The 18,773-nt window shown below is 40.2% G+C and overlaps 1 protein-coding gene across 1 annotated transcript; it reads right to left on the reverse strand.

Moving 5' to 3' along the window:
- Nucleotides 1-6,544: 6,544 nt before the first annotated feature.
- LOC104955411 (ras/Rap GTPase-activating protein SynGAP-like) lies at nucleotides 6,545-18,598 on the reverse strand. The gene is made up of 5 exons (XM_010782738.1): nucleotides 18,565-18,598; nucleotides 17,993-18,084; nucleotides 14,738-14,859; nucleotides 9,212-9,384; nucleotides 6,545-6,678 (listed from the first exon to the last, which is right to left on the reverse strand). Exons 1-5 carry the CDS (start codon nucleotides 18,596-18,598, stop codon nucleotides 6,545-6,547), a joined length of 555 nt encoding a protein of 184 aa, XP_010781040.1.
- Nucleotides 18,599-18,773: the final 175 nt, after the last annotated feature.

The raw sequence follows: 18,773 nt of genomic DNA on the forward strand, positions 1-18,773 counted from the left end.
AAAATGCACTTTTGTACGTCTTTTATACATGAATATGTGTCCCCGGTGTTCCAGGGAACTCACCAAGTGTCAGAAAACACAACCCTCTCTATTTTCGTCCATACCCAAATCTCTTAAAAAGGGGCTGCTACGGATCTGATACAGACTGATCCAGATTTGAACACTTCTATGACGTCACAGAAGTGGCGCTACGGCTATTGGGCCAACTCCACCAATCAGGAGGAGACAGCCACGGACATTGCCGTTCGAAAGCGCTGGAGACGCTGTAATACATATTTCAGGCCTGTAGATGGTGCTGTTCTCACAGAATCAGCCCATTCTGCAAACAGTGTTAAATTGAGCGAAATGAGGAATGGCTAAAATGCATGATCTGTTTGGTATTTTGAAAAATAAAAAGTATAAATATGCCTTATATAGGTATGGTCATACACTATATTATTCAAATATAGCATGATAGGTCCACTTTAATAAGGATCTCAGTGTCCTTGCACTCTAAACTTGAATCTGGGTGGATCATGTGATCAGTTAAGATGCATGGCTCCTGATGTTTGACTACAAAAGAACAGACTTACATTTAATGAATGATGTGTTGAGGAACCTTTAAATCTGCATTCCTTCAATTCATTTTCGGCTTGACTCAGTAGTGGGTAAGTAAGACTTTGATCGCACCCAGGACAATGTCAAGTTGTATCTCAAAATATATCCTTGTGTTTTCCATGAACTATTGGACTTATTTTCTTACACTCAATATAAAATGGACAACAGTCAGCCAGGGATATATTAAGAATGCCATTACCAAGGTGCATTGTGAAATAAGCCCATCAAATTGTGCTGCGCAGCCTTGTATTTGAACTGATGATTTCACTCAACCGTCCATGTCAGAGTGCAGAATTGCAACACTTCCTTGAAGAAATTGTTCTCTCATTTACAACTTGGGAAGATTGCTTCCCACAAGGACGTACCTGACGATTGCCTTGGCTCAGTTGGATCTGATAGTCTCCACTTCAAATCCTTCCACATCCTCTGGCACAGAAAATGTTGGCAAGGCTTTGATGATTCACAAATTACTTTGCAATAACTGGATGGTGGAAAACAAGGCTTGCAGAGATTTGCAGTCTTTGTGTGGGTTGTCAGTGCTCCATTGGCATGTGGTCATATTTTAAAGGTTAAAAATGTGGGCTTATATTTGGAAATGTTCTGCAGATAGGCTGAGGGAAAGATATCAAACTCAGGGCCTTAATATTGAAAAACAGTGACTATGTTTGATGTGTGGATGGCTGACCTGGTCCGGAAATGGAAGCATTTGATTAGTTCATAAATGATAGATATGTATTTACATAGTTTTCATGGCAGTCAATTTAATAGCGGTTCAAATATTTCGGTAAAAAAAAAAGAATGTCAACCTGCTGGTGGGGATAGAGGTAGCATCGGGGGATCACCAGTGTCAGGCTTTACCCTCTGGAAACATGAATATCTGTACAAAAATGTAGGGATACTAATACACTAATAGTGGTTTTGATCTCTCGTCCAGACCAAAGTGGTTGAAGGATCAGAAAAAGAAAAGGCCTTGATGCCAGTCTGGTAGAGTTTGAGCCGTCATGATGGATTGAGCAGTGAAATCGCAGTTTGAATGACAAATATTTTTATGCAATATTACAAATATGATATTATTTGTAACCAATCCTCTCCAGCCCTGTATGCTACCTCCTCGACCAGAGTGTCTTTTTAGGCCTGGTAAAGGTTAAAAGAAAAAATACCCATGTTTCCATGCCAGCCCATCCTACTCTGGCATCCTCTACACCTCATTCTCATGCTGCACTGGCACTAGGCCTAGCCAGGTGGCAGTGTGCACATGTCTGGTACTGTCCTCCTTGTTCAACCATCCATCATCCCGTCACAAAATACAAGACTTTCTCTGTGGCGCTTCGTACAATAAAACCCTCGGCCACCCTCCCATCTTTCCATGTTCTCCTCCAGCCCTTCAGGGGTCTGGCTGTCACAGTATGTTTCCTGTTACAACTCTTCTGGTTCCTTCCTCTGCTGTCAGCCCAACACCCCGTTATCTATTCATCTGAAACACGGAGGCTGACACCAGCTGCTGCCTGCTCTGCAGTGGTTCCACTTGAGTCGGAGGGTGGTGGTCAATTTTTGACTAGAGGGGGGTCTGATAGAAATGACAGTTTGAGCTCCATCACATTGTCACATATGACCTGTGATGAAAGCAATAGTTCCTTTGGTTGTTAGTACATGACAAATGGGATTTCTGAGAATGTTTCCATAACAAACTGATAAATTAATTTTCCTTGTAGAATAAAGGGTATTTGCAGCCATGGTGACATTGGCACGGAAATGGGGTTGATGAAGGGGATAAAGTTCCCCCATACTGGCCAGTTAAACACCAGGGCAGGTATTACTTTACCCTTTTAATTCATCTCTGATAAGAAGTTTTGGATGTGTTTAGTTTAGTTTGAGTTAGAAACATATGGTCATTTAAAGGATGAACAAGTGAGGTATCCTTTCTTGACTGTGTTCCTTCACCTCAGCTAAATGTTTGAAGGAGCTGTTAGACACAATTGGCCATAGCAGATTAATGATGCAGAAAAATGTTCTTATCCAACTTGATAATGACTAATGTCTTGTGCTTTCTAATTTTTCGATATTTTGTCCAAAGTAATTCTCAGTGTCCTCTTGTGTACACAGTGCAGTAATTAACCCACCACATACTTTTGCAGGTAAGAAGATTAAATGATAATCAATCATAAACATGTCTATAAACCAGGGATAACATAACAATAGCAAAAACTCAGAAATCTCTCACTAAGCCAAAGTTAGGATATGTTATATTGTAATAATATTCCTTTTCAATACACAAAGGCAGTCTAAAAAAACACCTTGCAGCTCTGATTCTACAGGAGGTAATGGAAAATACTGAAGAAATCCAAGTGAACAAGATACTAAACCTTGAGCATAGTCATAATGTAATAGGCTATTTCATTCAATTCCAAGTGTGCGCGAGGTGTCATGTTCAGTAGGGTTCTTGATTTTTAATAGAGTAGCAAAGCTGGAGAAGCTGTCTGTTCTTGTAAGAATTGTTTACCTCTGAAAATCCCCATTTGAAAAATGTATTACGATGATGTTCTCAATGGTTCTCTACATAAAATGTATGTTGTATAATTTAACAATACCATAGGTTTATGGTCTTTAGTTGTTATTATTCTAATTGTGTTTTAGAAAGTATTTTTTACTCCAAATACTGTGATATCCCTGAGCCTCAGCTTTCTTTTCCAGGGATAAGTCAGGTGTGCAAATCAGATCTGAAGCAACGTTAGAATGCTTTTTTATTGCAACTGCGAAAAATCATGGCACCCCTTGGAAGTCATTAGTTCAGTTATTTCTTACTAAAACACTTGACTTCTGTGTTTAAAGGAATAGATTGAACATTTAATGTAAAAACTATATTAATTCTCTTGCTGAGTTAGATAAAAGGATGGATACCATTTTCATCTATGTGTGGTCAATTTGAAGCTACAGCCAGCTGCCAGTTATCTGCTGTAAATGGTGAAACTGTTGGCTAATTCTGTTCATCAGTGGATTACTAATTAAAATGTGACATCTGGTTGGTTTAGTTTGTCCAAAGCTAAAAACTAACAGGTAGTGGTTTTAGGTGAGTTCATGTATGGGACTATTTATCTCTGGGGGGCGGTGACTTCCTAGTGTCATGTCACACCATGATGTTAGGCAAGAAAATTGGTCCCACACATTACCCGCCGTATAATCACAAGTTGTGGCTTCAAACTTTGTGTTATTACTGGCTTTGAAGTGCATGCTAGTCGTTGTATTTTCCACTCTTTATGTCAGGCTTAGATAACAGGCTGATTGAAGTAGCTTCCTGTTTAGCTTTTAGACATTAGAGTAGCAATTCTCATCTAACTCAGCTAGAAGCTTTTAATGTATATACTGTAATAACTGTGTTTGTCCTTCACTTTTGATAAAAGAAGCAGCTATTTTCTAACACAGTTGCTCAACATGTATACGAATGATTCATGCCCATTTAAGCCTTGGAAGTGCTTCAACTACCAGCACTTTTATTTCCAGAATCCTAGATGCCCAGATTAATTCCTTTCACTTTGATACCTGACGTCTCGCTGAAGAACACATGGGCAGGATGGATGTTTGTCTTTGTCTTTTGCGGCTGATCTACAAGCCTCTTGCAGTGTCTTACTGAGAACTGCACAGGAGTCCAACAAGATACGATTCATGCTTATGGATTTGCTTACATATGGATTACATGAGTATGAATTTGTACATTCACTGGAGCTGCACAGGCTTTAAAATGAAATATTGGTTTTATGCAGATTGCACATGAAGCAATCGAAAAGTGTTAAAAAGGAGAACGTGAGAACTGGCTGCAGAGACTCACGTAGCAACGCAGCATACGAAAAAGCAGCGAGAGGAAAAAGCGACAGATGAGAGGAGAGGACAGAAAGAGCAGTCAGAGGAGAGGACAAGATTACTACCATAGTACATCAGGCTTAGCTTCACATCCTTAATAGTAACCATGGAAATAATTATAGAGCAGACAGACAAACTGTGTTCGAGAGAAAGGGAGGGAGTGAGCGCTACAGAGAAAGGGAGGGAGAGAAGAGATAACGGGAGAGGAAGAGAGAGAAAACCGCGGGGGGTAAAGTAGCAAAAATGTTTGTTGGAATCCCTACAACCATGTTTCTACACACTGGTGATTGGGAACTATTTGAAGATGGCTTGAGCGGTGTGATGGAGTGCAAACCTGCGGAAAGTCAGTTTCACCACCGACTGACAGAAGCTGCAGTGGAGGGAATTATATGGTGGAAACAGGCATTAATAAAGATATCCACCATCTGCACAGAGGTCATTTGACTTTAATCCATATTTATATCTTACAGCAGTAAGGGACTCTGGTGCGGTGAGTACAGCAAGAGTACAGTGACATAATACGACGATGGTTAAAAAAGTTGCTTCAAACCCACAGTTGTCATGGAAACAGATCTAAGATACTCTTTACCCCTCTGGAAGTGCTGATTGCTTATCATTGCTGAAAGCCCAATCAATGGTAATGTTTTATGTTGATGACAGTTACACATTTATACTAAGTCAGATACAGCCCACACACAGATGTATAAATATTTGGGACATTTACATAATTGCATGCATTAGTTGGCTATTATGGATTTCTGAGCCGTATTTATATATTAATGTGGAGCAGCATGTGAGCTCTTGGGAAATTATCCTGGATCATGTAAGGCTTGGGTATAGAAATTAGCATTCTCATTTTTTGTTTTGGATTGGTCATGATTCGGCCGTGGGTGGGTGTGTGTGTGTAACAGCATGCATGGGCAGGTGGTACACTCTGGGCTCTGTGGATATTGTATGGGTAATGACATGCTTGCATGCTTTCCACACGTTTGCCCCTGGCACTGAGCTTCATCATTTGACGTGTGTGCAGTGCACATGTGCGTGACTGTATAAGGTGGTAGGGAAACAGAAAGAGGTGAGAAGCAACGGGGAAAACAAGGAGAGGAAGAATTAGAGAGAGGAGAAAAAGTGACGAGGGTTTCTGGTGGGCTTAAAATCACGTCCCAGTGGGGATGCATCCAACCAAACCCCTCCCAAATGTATCCCTCTCTCTCACACTCTCTCTCTCTCTCTCTCTCTCCTGTTCCTACACACTACTCGAAATACACAGATAGAGGGAGAGGGGAGAGAGCGAAAGAGAGAGCTTGAAGCGCAGGGCATCACTGCGCCGCTGCTCCTCGCTACACTGTAGTCTCTGTCCACCTGCACAGGATTATCTCGTCCAGGCAGCAGACAGGAGACACTGACATCCACAGCTGCCAGGTGGATTACTTGACGATAAACCTCCGTTTGGTGGGAAGGAGGACGGACTAAGTTGCCATTATCATCTCGTTTTTTTCTAAGTACTGCCTGACAGCTACTGGCACAGAGTATCCGTTTTTATCCATTTTTAGAATACTTTACTCTGTGGTGATTGCTTGTTTCTTCACCACTCCAACGACTCACTCCGATTTGTCTCTATTTAAAAAAAACGCTCTGGATTTTTTGGAACTGGTTAGCTCATTTCCGTGCATTTTTCCTGGTGTGCTCGGTCGCTGCCCCACGGAAAGGGGTCCGTTCAGGAGGAAAAGGCACAGTGGACAGCAGAGAGGAGCGCGTCTTCTCAAGCTTTACATTGGCGCACATACAGAGAGGCGGACCTATTCCGCACGGCTCCTTCACGTGCACGGGCATGCACGCTCACATGCACGTGCACACACACAAATGCCAGCCACGCAGCTATTTTCCTTCTGCGAGCATATAGCTTTTGTTTACTATTAAACACCAGAGTTTCGTTCTGAGTACAAAGCAGAAACACGTTCACCTTCCACCCATCCATTCTTGGCAAGTTTATTTTTCACATGAACAAGACGGACAACCACTAAGGAAACCATCGCAGAAACATTCCCATCTAAAAGATGAGAGAAATTGGCCTCAGCGGATCTTCCGTCGGTCACCGGAGTTGCGAGTGGAGGGTCGGGGCGGAGTGCACCGGGAAGAGAGGACAGGGAGAGGCCAGGGAGGAGGAGCTCTCAGCCGGACTGCCCGCTGCGAAACAGTCGCTGCTGCCGGTGCTCCAGAAGCAGGCTACCGGGGGGAGGCGGGGGGAGGATGAACAGTGCCTCAGTGTAAAATTATAACACTCAGCTGGCTTTGGGAGTGTTTGTTTTGCTGTCGTTTTACTTCTCTCTAATTAGTTTGAAGTTGCGAGATAACGAACAGTGGCCTACTTAATAACTGTCACCCTTTCCTTTATCATCGTGGCACTTTTGGGTCAGCTTAAAGGTAAATTAAGGCCTCCAGTTCCGAATTTACCTGTGCAGTACCTTTTTTAAGGATATCCTCCCACCTACAGGCCACTTACAACAGTTTAACGTTGTGTATGATTACTTTTTTGTAGTAGTGTTTGTAGTCAGGTTTAGTTAAGCAAAAATATTAATAATATTCCTATAATCTTTGTATAGGGACTTCTGGTGTGTCTGTGGACCTCAGTAGTGAGTTTATGGTCACCATATTGCACTTGATGGTATTTTTTATCCCTCTAATATTACTAGGCTATTATATTTATTTAACATATTATATATAAATATATCGTTTATAGTTTTATGTGAGATTTGTAGAGTACTGTACTTACATTTATTATAAGCCAATAAAGTTCTTTATCTATTATTCTTTAAGATTTACTGTAATATACCCAAATACCTTGGAGAGCCCCGTTTCTAGGTGCCTTGGTAGGGAAGGCTAGCTGTTTATTATTTATTCATATACCTATGTATCTATAAAATATTTAGAGCTCATGGATCGAAGACCAACATTCATCAATTTGCAATATGGAAGTGTGCTGCTGGGCTTTTGTAGTAAGATAGTAGAGTCAATTTAACTGGCTTTTGTTAAGTTATTGTCCTAATTTTTGTGGGTGTAATTTACTGCTGGCTATTTTAGCAATATTTCCTTGTCGGAACTTCAACCTGGCCTTAAAAACCCTCCAGAGGATGGTCACCTGCTCATCAGAAACTCAGACAAACACATGTTTGTCTCGACACTCGTTGGCAGGTGCCGTTTGCAGATACACTAACACGCTCAGTTATTTATAGACGTTAATATCACTGTGTGATTTTGGAGTATCGATTCAGAACAAGCGTCGACTCTCGGTGGAATGTAACACAAACTACGGCGCTGCTGCAGTTTCAAACGTACACCGACACTCAGTGGAATACAGGCTGAAGTCAGTGAAGGCATCTCATCAGCTCACTGTGAGGTCATATAAACTGGAAACCCAGAGACATTTTCTTGGAAAGTCCGGACACAAAGCACAACAAGCCCCACCTGATCTAGGTAGGACATATTTGTGTTTGTATTTGACCTTTGTTCCCCTTAAATCCATATATGTGACTGCAACTCATATCATCCAATGTAGTCTCTGACAGGAGAATTCATGGATATCTCAGTTTTAAACTGCAGTTTTCTACTTACAGAAATGAAAATTACTATGACATGGGTTTAACTGTCATTGTGCCTTTCTTTCCAGCAGTCATGATTTACGTATCCCTAACCCTAACCCTATCAATTTCACTGACGTGTAAAATAAGAAGTACTTTATTGATCCCAATTTGGGACATTTTTTATTCTAGGATTACATTGTTTGAATTACTTTTAAATACATACAAAAGTGTCCATGTACTTGAATAGCTGTAAATATACTTCTAATCTTCACGTCATTTGCACCCATCCGTCGAATGGTGACATCACTTCTCTCTCTGTGTTTCTGTTGGTTTTTCATCAAGCTCAAGAGCAAAAATAGTCCACTGCGTACCATCTGCTGTTTCCTCACATGCAATGTGATATTCAAGCAAAAGGCTCTTCATAAAACATTATTCATTATCTTGCTGATTCGATGATGGACTGTTCAGTTCATTTTTGTTACCAAAGCTAAAAGCAACATTAAAGATTTAAACTCTTCATAAATCCGACACCTTTTATGTGCCACTTTGAGCATTGCTCACAGCGCTGTTTGATTTCAGGGTTTAGGTGTCTGGTGCCTCCAGAAGTGTTTGTGTTGCACCGTGGGGAGAAATACATGTACAGTAAATAATAGGGATGTAACGATGAAAAAACTCACGGTACGATAATATCGCGATAATAAGTCCACGGTACGGTATTTATCGCGATATTGAATAATAAAGGGGAAAAAAATTCAATTTTTTTTTCAATAAAAACATTTTTTACTCGGAAAATGTTTCTTTATTACATAATACATCTGATTTGTACAGCATTTTAGTAGGATAGCAGTATTTTAAAGTGTCAAAAACAATGTTTTTGACACTTTAAAATACTGCTATCCTACTAAAATGCTGTACAAATCAGATGTATTATGTAATAAAGAAACATTTTCCGAGTAAAAAATGTTTTTNCACTTTTGAAACAGAGGGGATTATGGGATGCTGCAATGATCTGTTTGGTGTTTGGAGCCAAACACTTCAGAGACATGTATTGTATATATCTGAGACCTTTAATATATTGATGAAAAACAGTATAATAGGGGACCTTTAACATCACTGTCAGGATTCTGATGCTTTTTACTGCTCTGTGCACTGAGTGTGTGACAGCTGTTTTTCCACACCAAGCAGCTCAGCTCTCACCTCAAAGCAGTACTCTTGTCCTAGGATGCTCGAGTGGACAGGTTTGATAACGGCGTCCTCATCCAGGGTGAGGTCCAGAGCCTCGGCAGCGCTGCTCGGGGACAGCAAGGACTCATGGGAGTGGGACTCTTTGAAGCTCTGCATCAAACGGGTCCTGGGGGAATGATAGTTGTGGTTAGACGTGAGGAGTGGGGGAGCCTTTTTGTAAAAGGTTGCATTATATTTCAGTTCAGTTTACAAGAAACAAAATGTAAATCTTAACTATACTCTCTATAATTCTGAACACTTGTACCTTGATAACACAAAAGCGTCTGTGTGCAATGGTGGATATGATGTATGATATGTAAATAACACAAAATATATTCATTATATAACATGGTGAAATCGTCTACTATTCCTACAGCAGTCTGCAAGTGGAAATACAGGAATAAGCTCCTAGTGCAAAAACAGCAATCAGAAAGCAAGTGATTACTCAAAGCTTGTATTACTAAGAGGCAAATGAGACACTTCCGAAAAGGAATGAAGACGTTGAAACTATCCATTGTAAATAATTTAACAGGCAGCTTTAAAGTGAACAGACTTATCAAACCTCTAATAGCAAGAGTTCATTAGAATAACTTTGAAGAAAATCCGGTAAAAATAAATGACACTTAAGTGACTGAAATGCTCATTATAACCTTGTTTGAAATGTAAATAATCACTCCTTTCACTACACACAATCAAAAGGATGTTCCCCATAATGTGTCACAGTTTTGTCTATTTTCGGCAGTTTGATAAACCAATAGAATAAAGATGTGAAAGGAGAGATCTTCATTTTAGTTTGTTTTTACATAACTGTCTTACCAGATATATCCAGCCTTTCCCCTCCAGGCTAAACATTTGTAACTCTCCACACAATGTTTCAAGATGCTATTTAATACTAACAATAATCCTGAAACCCTTAAGTAAACAAGGTTTTTGCTAAAGCCGCTCCATCATGCTCACCTACTGTACACACTTTCTCCCACACTCATTCAGGCACAAAGAGATGTCAAATGACAGACTAGCTCAGCAGACGGTCACTAAAAGGGACGCATGATGACACAGGGAGTCCAACCAGAGCACGTGTGAACGAAGCCCCTCAGAGAAGAAAATAGTGGATGGAAATAAAGAAAGAAAGAAAAGATACAGTATGTCCTCCGTGCTGCGTCCGGCTCTCAGCTTCTTCCCTGCGCTCACACTGCTTTTGTCTACATTCAATCGTAACGTTCATCAACAGTGAACTGATTACTTGTATGGGACCAGGGGGGAGAGCAAGAGGGAGATAGATAAAAATAGACCCAAAGGAATGAGTCAGATTGAGGGGGAATACAGAGGAGAAGAGAGAAAGAGTGGGGGAGGTCATGAGAGGATGAGAGAGAAGGAAAGACTGGGAGAGGTAAGGGTGAGGGGATAGAGAGAGAAGACCTATCAGAGGAAATCACTTTGACTATGTAAACAGTGGATCCTTTGGAGAGGAAGAAGGTGAGAGCGTGGATTAAAGGGAAGAAGGAGAAGGGAAGAGAGAGGGACTGAGATGAGAGAAAGGGCGCTGGAGGTAAAAGAAGGTCTCAGTGGGGAGCTGAAGTGCAGGAAGAGTCTAACATGAAAAGACACACACACACAACTCACCCAATTGTAATCCACTAGTCACGACTGATAAACTTCAAATCTAAGAAAGACCACCTAAGCACCTCTAATGATAGACTAGAAACAAGAGCGCGATTAGCAGATACAAAATATTTAAAATATTGTTTTGTGCTTCACTGCAGTGAAAAGACGACTGATACAAAGACACGTAACTCAACGACACCACTCTGTAGAGTCAATGAATGTATTAGTCCCTTGGCAGATAATAAATCGTATTTTTTGAATCAAGCAATACATGTTAGACATGATTCTGCTTCAAGTTTAAAAACAGAGGATGTTCTGCTTTCCCCTTTTTAAAATCATTTCAAATTGAATAGCTTTGATTTATGGGCTGTCAGTCCAACAAAGCAAGCAGATGGAGACGTCAAGTTGGGCTTTTTAGAACTTGTGAAGGACTTTCTTCACTTCAGTTGTTCCCAAATTCATAAACTAAACGATTAAAATAAATATAATGTAAACATAGTAATGAATAAAAAGCTTTAAAAAAAGTGTCCTTATATTATTGATATGATACAGATAATAAATCAGCAAAAATGACTCACTTAAAAAATCATTCATTAAGCAGAATGTGCAGGTTCTAACATCTCAAATGTTAAGTTGCTACATTTCGATTTGATATGATTTCAAATAATTGTTTTATTATGTTTAAAGGTTCATGTAAAAAGGTATGACTGGTGAATATTATTATCTTGTGAGTAATCTACTAAATACAATAGTAAATAGAACACTATACCTTGCAAGACAGGAAATACTTTCAGTCAGTAACGGGCTAGGATACAGAGAATATTTATGTATCTCCAGTATATAAAGGAGGGTAGCTCTGAGACCCATTGGGTGTTTCCATGAGCAATCAATTCAATTCATTTTATAGAGAATATGTGGAAAAACATATATATCATTATTTTACAGCCTGTGTGGGAGCTCGGAGGTGTGTTTATAGCTGCATGAATATCAATCCACGCTGAAAAAAGCAGAGTGTCTTCTGTGCAAACTCTCTCTGGATAAATAAAGATAAAAAAAACAGAATAATAATAATCAAAGCTGCCGATGTTCACCGTCATGCCTGACAAGGAACACCCAGAGGACAGCAGGAGATGTGAAAGAGGCAAACAACCCCGACTTCAACCTCACCTCTTGACTTTTCTGTCTGTTCAGTGTTTTCTCAGACTGGCCGAGGATAATAGACACCTACAACCTTCCCGAGTGAATAAATCATGGGGAGACGCACCCTGGCAGAAACCTTGCTCAGGGAAGGTTTCAGCGCTCTCGAGTGCTCGGCCGCGGTGTGTTTAGACCATCAACATGACGTTGTTCACATCGGACGTTTGTCCTGGCTGTGGCTGTTCCGTGGGAGCTTATAGATGAAAAATTAATTATCAAAATAAAGGTTAGAACTTCTTGTGGGTTAATTCGTTCGTCCGACAGACAGAAAATAAATTGCCAATTGTTTTTGACAAGTCATTTAAAATGTTTTTGTTTAAAGTTATCTCGCTCAAACTCCTCAATTTTGATGAGTGGCTGGTCTTTTTCTTATTAAGTTACATTGAGAGTGAATGTTTTTGGGTTTCAGCGCATTTATCGTGCGAGGAAAGAGATTTTTTTGTCACATTAGAGGAATACAGAAAATGGTGATTTTTCAGTATTGATTCATTGAGAACGTTATCATTATTGAAGGGATAGATAAAATACTATAGTTACCTCTATTTCTAACGATTTCTAGTTTTCTTGTTAACTCTGTTTCAATCGTGCAGCTGAATATAGACGAGAAAGGGGTAAAGAGAGAGGGCAACATCACAGATTCATTCTGTGGAAAGGGCTCAAGCCTTCAGTACATGGCATTTGTGCTAGTTGAGCTATTGAAGTGCACATAAGAGACCAATGCTATTGAATAACTGTTAACCAGGCTAGTTTAGGTAGAACAAAAAGCCTTCCTCATTTATTTCTCTTATAATTCCCTAAAACTCTAATGAAATAATTTCATAAAATACTGAAAAAAGACACAATGCTGCTGTCTTAAACAGCAATTAAGTTAATTCTAAGCTAAAAAATGAAAAACATTACTTGAAAAATGACAACTTCAATTGTTATACTGATATATCATTGATTTCCCTTTTGAGATTATCTTTTTTAGAACAAACTTCTGCCAAACTTGAGTCTCTGAGGATATTTTCCCTTAAAAATGATCCTTGAAACGCTGGTGCTGCTGTGCCTGACGAACGCTGGAGCTGCTGCAACTAGGAACAAGATACAGAGGAGGTATAATTAAGCAAATCTCCCACTGACTCATTATGGTCTGTACAGCCGCCATATGGCTGTCTGCTGGTTGCCATGGAGAAAGAGGCGATGTTTTTTCTTCACCCAGCAGAGAAACAACGATGGTGCCGAGTGTTTTAATTGTGTGTGACACTGAGAGTGATAAATAAACAACAATTTCCAGCAAATGATGGAAGGAGATAGAGATACATAGGCAGATAAAGAAACATATAGATGGACAAGATACATAGAAAGAGGTTTAGAGAGAGATAGATAGACAGACAGACAGACAGACAGACAGACAGACAGACAGACAGACAGACAGACAGACAGACAGATAGATAGATAGATAGATAGATAGATAGATAGATAGATAGATAGATAGATAGATAGATAGATAGATAGACAAGATACATAGAAAGAGGTTTAGAGATAGATAGATAGATAGACAGACAGACAGACAGATAGATAGATAGATAGATAGACAGATAGATGGACGGACAGATAGACAGACAGATAGATAGATAGATAGACAGACAGACAGACAGACAGACAGACAGATGGATAGATAGATAGATAGATAGATAGATATATAGATAAGATAGATAGACAAGATACATAGAAAGAGGTTTAGAGAGAGATAGATAGATAGACAGACAGACAGACAGACAGATAGATAGATAGATAGATAGATAGATAGATAGATGGACGGAAAGATAGATAGATAGACAGATAGATAGATACAGTAGATGGACGGACAGATAGATAGATGGACGGACAGATAGACAGATAGATAGATAGATAGATAGACAGACAGACAGACAGACAGACAGATGGATAGATAGATAGATAGATATATAGATATAGATAGATAGACAAGATACATAGAAAGAGGTTTAGAGAGAGATAGATAGATAGATAGATAGATGGACGGACAGATAGACAGATAGATAGATAGATAGATAGACAGACAGACAGACAGACAGACAGATGGATAGATAGATAGATAGATAGATAGATAGATAGATGGAGGGACAGACAGACAGACAGATAGATAGATAGATAGATAGATAGATAGATAGATAGATAGATAGATAGATAGATAGATAGATAGATGGACGGAAAGATAGATAGATAGACAGATAGATAGATAGATAGATACAGTAGATGGACGGACAGATAGATAGATGGACGGACAGATAGATAGATGGACGGACAGATAGACAGATAGATAGATAGATGAATAGATGGATAGACTCCGAACACTCCACATCAGTTGTCTTATAAAACTCACATTGTGTCCAATCTGAATTAGTTTACACTGTTTAATTTCCGCTGAGTGTGTTATGTTCCATCCACACTTCCTTTTTGATTCAAAACAAAGCTTTATATTGTAGAATTAGATGGAGAGTAAATTGTTTTTGTGATGCCAAAGCATTTACACAAACAGGCTGGGAGAACAAGACAACAATGAGCTTTCATACATAAATGCAACTGCACAGTGTTTGCAGATTAGCAGCCAATCACAGCCTGACACAGCAGATTAATCCACACATGAATGTCCAACATCACTCTCACTCACTGACCTGTCTTGGTCGGCACTGCGGAAGCGGGGGAGGATCATGTGGCGGAAACTGCTGGTTCGGTCCAGTTTGGGCTGACTCTTAGCCCTCTTGATCGAGCCCTTCAACCTTCTGCTGAGAAAGCTCTGGAGGTGGAGGGGAGAAACAACAAGGACAAGACAGATGGAGGAGGAAAGGGAGGACGTGCATTGTGCGAAGTGACAGAGGAGAAGAAGAAGAAGAAGAAGAAGTGGTCGGCGTGAGTTGGAGATGATAGGATGAGATGTGAGGAGACAGTGAGGGATGATTTGAAGAAGAAAGATTGATTGTAAAATATAAAATGGTTTCCATGGAGTCGGTGTGGTTTGTGTAGAACGTATTTAAGTGACAAAAAGACACAGACAAATGAAATACATGATGCATGACAGGGGAAAGCACAAGATACATTTATTATCAACAAAAATCATACACCCACACATGGCAATTTGTCACATTGAACTGCAGTGTGGTCACAGATCCTGCGGTGGGCAGTGCTGAGCCATACAGTCCAAAGATAAGCTCTATAGTACATGTCAGTGAATGATCAGAAACACAATCTGGAGACACTGATAAGCAGGAAATTGTTCATTGATGAGGTAATTAATTACTTGGGGTGTGTACCAATACTCACTCAGGGGTATTTCTGTGTCTACTTGTGTGACAAATATGTGGAACACAATATATTTTTTCTTTGTCTTCTAAATTAACAAAGGCTTGCGTTCAATACAACAAAAATAAGGTTTCAGCCGTTTTAAACTCAAGCAAGGAGAAGCAGCACAACTCTGAACTCTGACTAAACTTTATTTTGCGTATACTAGGGATGAGAGAGCCAGATCGCACATTTATGGTTTCTAACACAAGCAGACAGAATATGTCTTTTAAGCTGTTAGTGGATTAGTGGTCAGTTTGATTTGAGTTTTGTAGGGTGGCTCAGATTTGCTTGTCACAAACTGAAGATGGCTGTGTCAGCAGTTATTTGACCTCTGTTACTTTGTCAAAGAGTCTCTTGCTCTGGTCCTGATTATTCTTTCCGAACGTATAGAGTTCCTAAAAAGACTCCCCAGCCAGAAAGCGTTTTCTGTTACAATGACGACCAGCAACCTTGAGCTGTTATGTCACAACTGTGGCGTAACTGCATATTTAACACCTTTCAGAACAGTGTTTTTAATTCTCATAGCTTTTTTCTCCTGTTTTGATATTTTTGGATGTGCTTGAAGCTTGAACTGATGGCTGTGTAAATAACTTTAAACCCTAAACCATGCATGAAATTTGCCTTTTTTTGTACTGTAAAGCTGTGACACTTTATATATTCATTTATAAAGTGAATCCTGGAGACTCATAAGCAATATCATATACCTATAGCATAAAAGCATTGTCGAGCGGGGGAATGGCTGCAGGCAAATGACACCTCATCATCTGTCATCAGTCAGAAAGCTCTGATGCCTGTCTTGAGGATATGACTAAAGACTTGGCTCCATCTGCTGGTTCCAAGCTAATAGCCTGCATGACTAAATCTGATTAGATTAGCTGCTCCGTCTGACACTTTAAGTCTCAAAAAGTCAAAGAATTAAATACAGAGGGAGACAAAAAGAGAGAGCTTAGCCACTATGAAACATTAATGAAAAACAAAAAGTTTGAGCCAAAAGCCAAACTGGGCTTTGCGCTAATGGCGTATCTGTCTCCTGCAGTTTCTCATACTGCAACAGTGAACGGGCTGCAAATAGTTTCCTGTGTAGAGAGAAAAACAAGTCCGGCTATTTCCAGCTAAAGTGCAAACACCAGCAGAAATAATAGAAAGGAGATTGGTAACATGGAGCACTTGCACAAACTTAATAAGATACCAATCTATCCTTTAGTTTAAGCCCTTTGAGGTGCACGTGCGATACAATGGGATTTCATTTCTGTTTCTATGAATAAAACAATAAACAGATTATTTCCGTCCACAGACAGAATATGTTTTGCTGCCAGTTCCTCTCACTGAAGTTGCCTCCAGTACAAAAAAAGACACACAATGATCCCAGGAGTAGCAGTGACAGTACACTTGGAAACAAATATGACTCTTCTTTTGGTGACATTAAAGAATCATACCATGTGTTCTGCGTGTTTTAACCGATTTACTACGAGTCAATTCAGGACATTGAAGGTAATCATTGGTTATTATTTTGTTCCCATTGGATGACATCCTTTTAGCAGGCTTTTAATTAGGTGTGCATTTTATCAAAGTGATTATTAAGTCTGCTTTTCCTTTATATGCATTACCTAAAAATACCTTAAATAATCACAATATTTATTATTTATACTGTATAGAATATATATAGAACTTTTCAAAACAGTTGAAAAGTGCTTTACAATAAAATTATATGGAGATTCAGTTCCTATAGGATAATAACAAGTTGCTATAATAAGCGACATAAAACATGATGACCTTTTATTTTAATTGTACTCTTTCTATTCATTGGGCAAAAGCAGTGCAGATGTATTAAATAAAACCACACTTTAAACTTATCACACCATGATGAAGTAACTTTGACAGACATTAATGCCTATTACCCATCTCAATTAGACTATGTTTCAAAAGGTGGCTAATTGATTTTCGTATCCTCTGGAAATGAATGGAAACCAACGGCTACCACGAAAAGTAGATATACATTCAATTGAAAATATTCAGTTTACTTTTAAGGACCAAAAAAAACTAGCAAACGTATGTGGTATACTTTGTGGTATACTTTTCTAATCATTCTGTGAATATTGAATTTGAATTTGAGAGACGAGATGTTTCCATTCTGCAGGCATCATAAATGCTGTAGCCAGTGTCTCTGCTTCAGCCACAGTTGTGTCACATACCTCAACGGGGGGCAGTGGTGAAATAAACGTCCCTCCTGCCACTGGACTCGAACTGGCAGCCCTCCAGTCTCCGCCCCAGTACAAGAAGGGGGAGGTGGAGGAGAAGGTGGCAGGCGAGTGGGGCAGGGTGAGGGAGAGGGACGAGGACAGGGAGAGGGGCAGCGAGCGGGGCAAGGGGGGCGTGCCGGGCCCCTTTTTGGAGCCCTTTTTTTTCTGCTTCTGCCGATCAAGGGCATGTGAGGGGGAGAAAGCCAGGGAGAGGGGAAAAGGGTAAGGTGGGGTCCCGCTGGCCCTGCGACAACAGGAGGGTTGCGGGCCCAGGGCGGGAGACGGGAGGAAGGAGAGAGAGAGGGTCGGGGGCAGCGAGCGAGGCCGGGAACAGGGAGGGTTACTCACGGATTGTCGGAAGGGTTGAATTGGGGCACTGGGAGGGATCTCCATGCTGGGCTGCTTCCCAGTGGCTATGCTCTTCCGCCGGGCGCGATGATCTAACAGACAGGGAGAGAGAAAAGGTTGACAGGTAAGACTAAATATCAGGAGGAGGGAAACATCTGAAGGTAAAATGAGGGCAGAACAAGGAGTGACGGCTCCGAGACAAAGCTAAAGGATTCAAGGATTCAAGACTTTTATTGTCATTTGTGTATAGCTACAGTGTAGTTATGTCAATGGAAATCGGTCAACCAGTGCAAGTAAATAAAATAAAATAGAATATGGTAGCAATAGTGCAGAATAGTCTATATACAAGTAATTGGAATATTGATATATATAAGTTGCAAACAGATGAATGTTATGGATGTCCTGGTTTTTAACAGTCTTATGGCCTGTGGGATGAAACTGTCCATTAGTCTGGTTTTAGTCCTTTAGCGAGAGGATGTTGGGAGAGGAAAATTTGCCATTGTGGAAATAAACAGTCATGGTAGAGCTGTTACTGACAGTCTGCCTAAATAAAACCATCTTTGGTCGTCCACCAGCGCTGCTGCGAGGACTGTAATACACCGTCATCTGTGTGGAGGGGGAGAGGTGGACGAAGTGGGCGAGAGACTATTGAGAGATAGATTTTCTGTCTGGACATGAGATGAGCGAATGTTAACAGCCTGTATGTTGAGGCGAGGGAGAGGGGAGGGACCGGGAGATGAACAGATAGAGAGGAGCATGCATTAAACAAACAAAGCACTTA

This window comes from Notothenia coriiceps, unplaced genomic scaffold, assembly GCF_000735185.1.
Source record: "Notothenia coriiceps isolate Sejong01 unplaced genomic scaffold, NC01 NC01_scaffold00024667, whole genome shotgun sequence".
In the NCBI taxonomy this organism is placed as follows: Eukaryota; Metazoa; Chordata; class Actinopteri; order Perciformes; family Nototheniidae; genus Notothenia; species Notothenia coriiceps.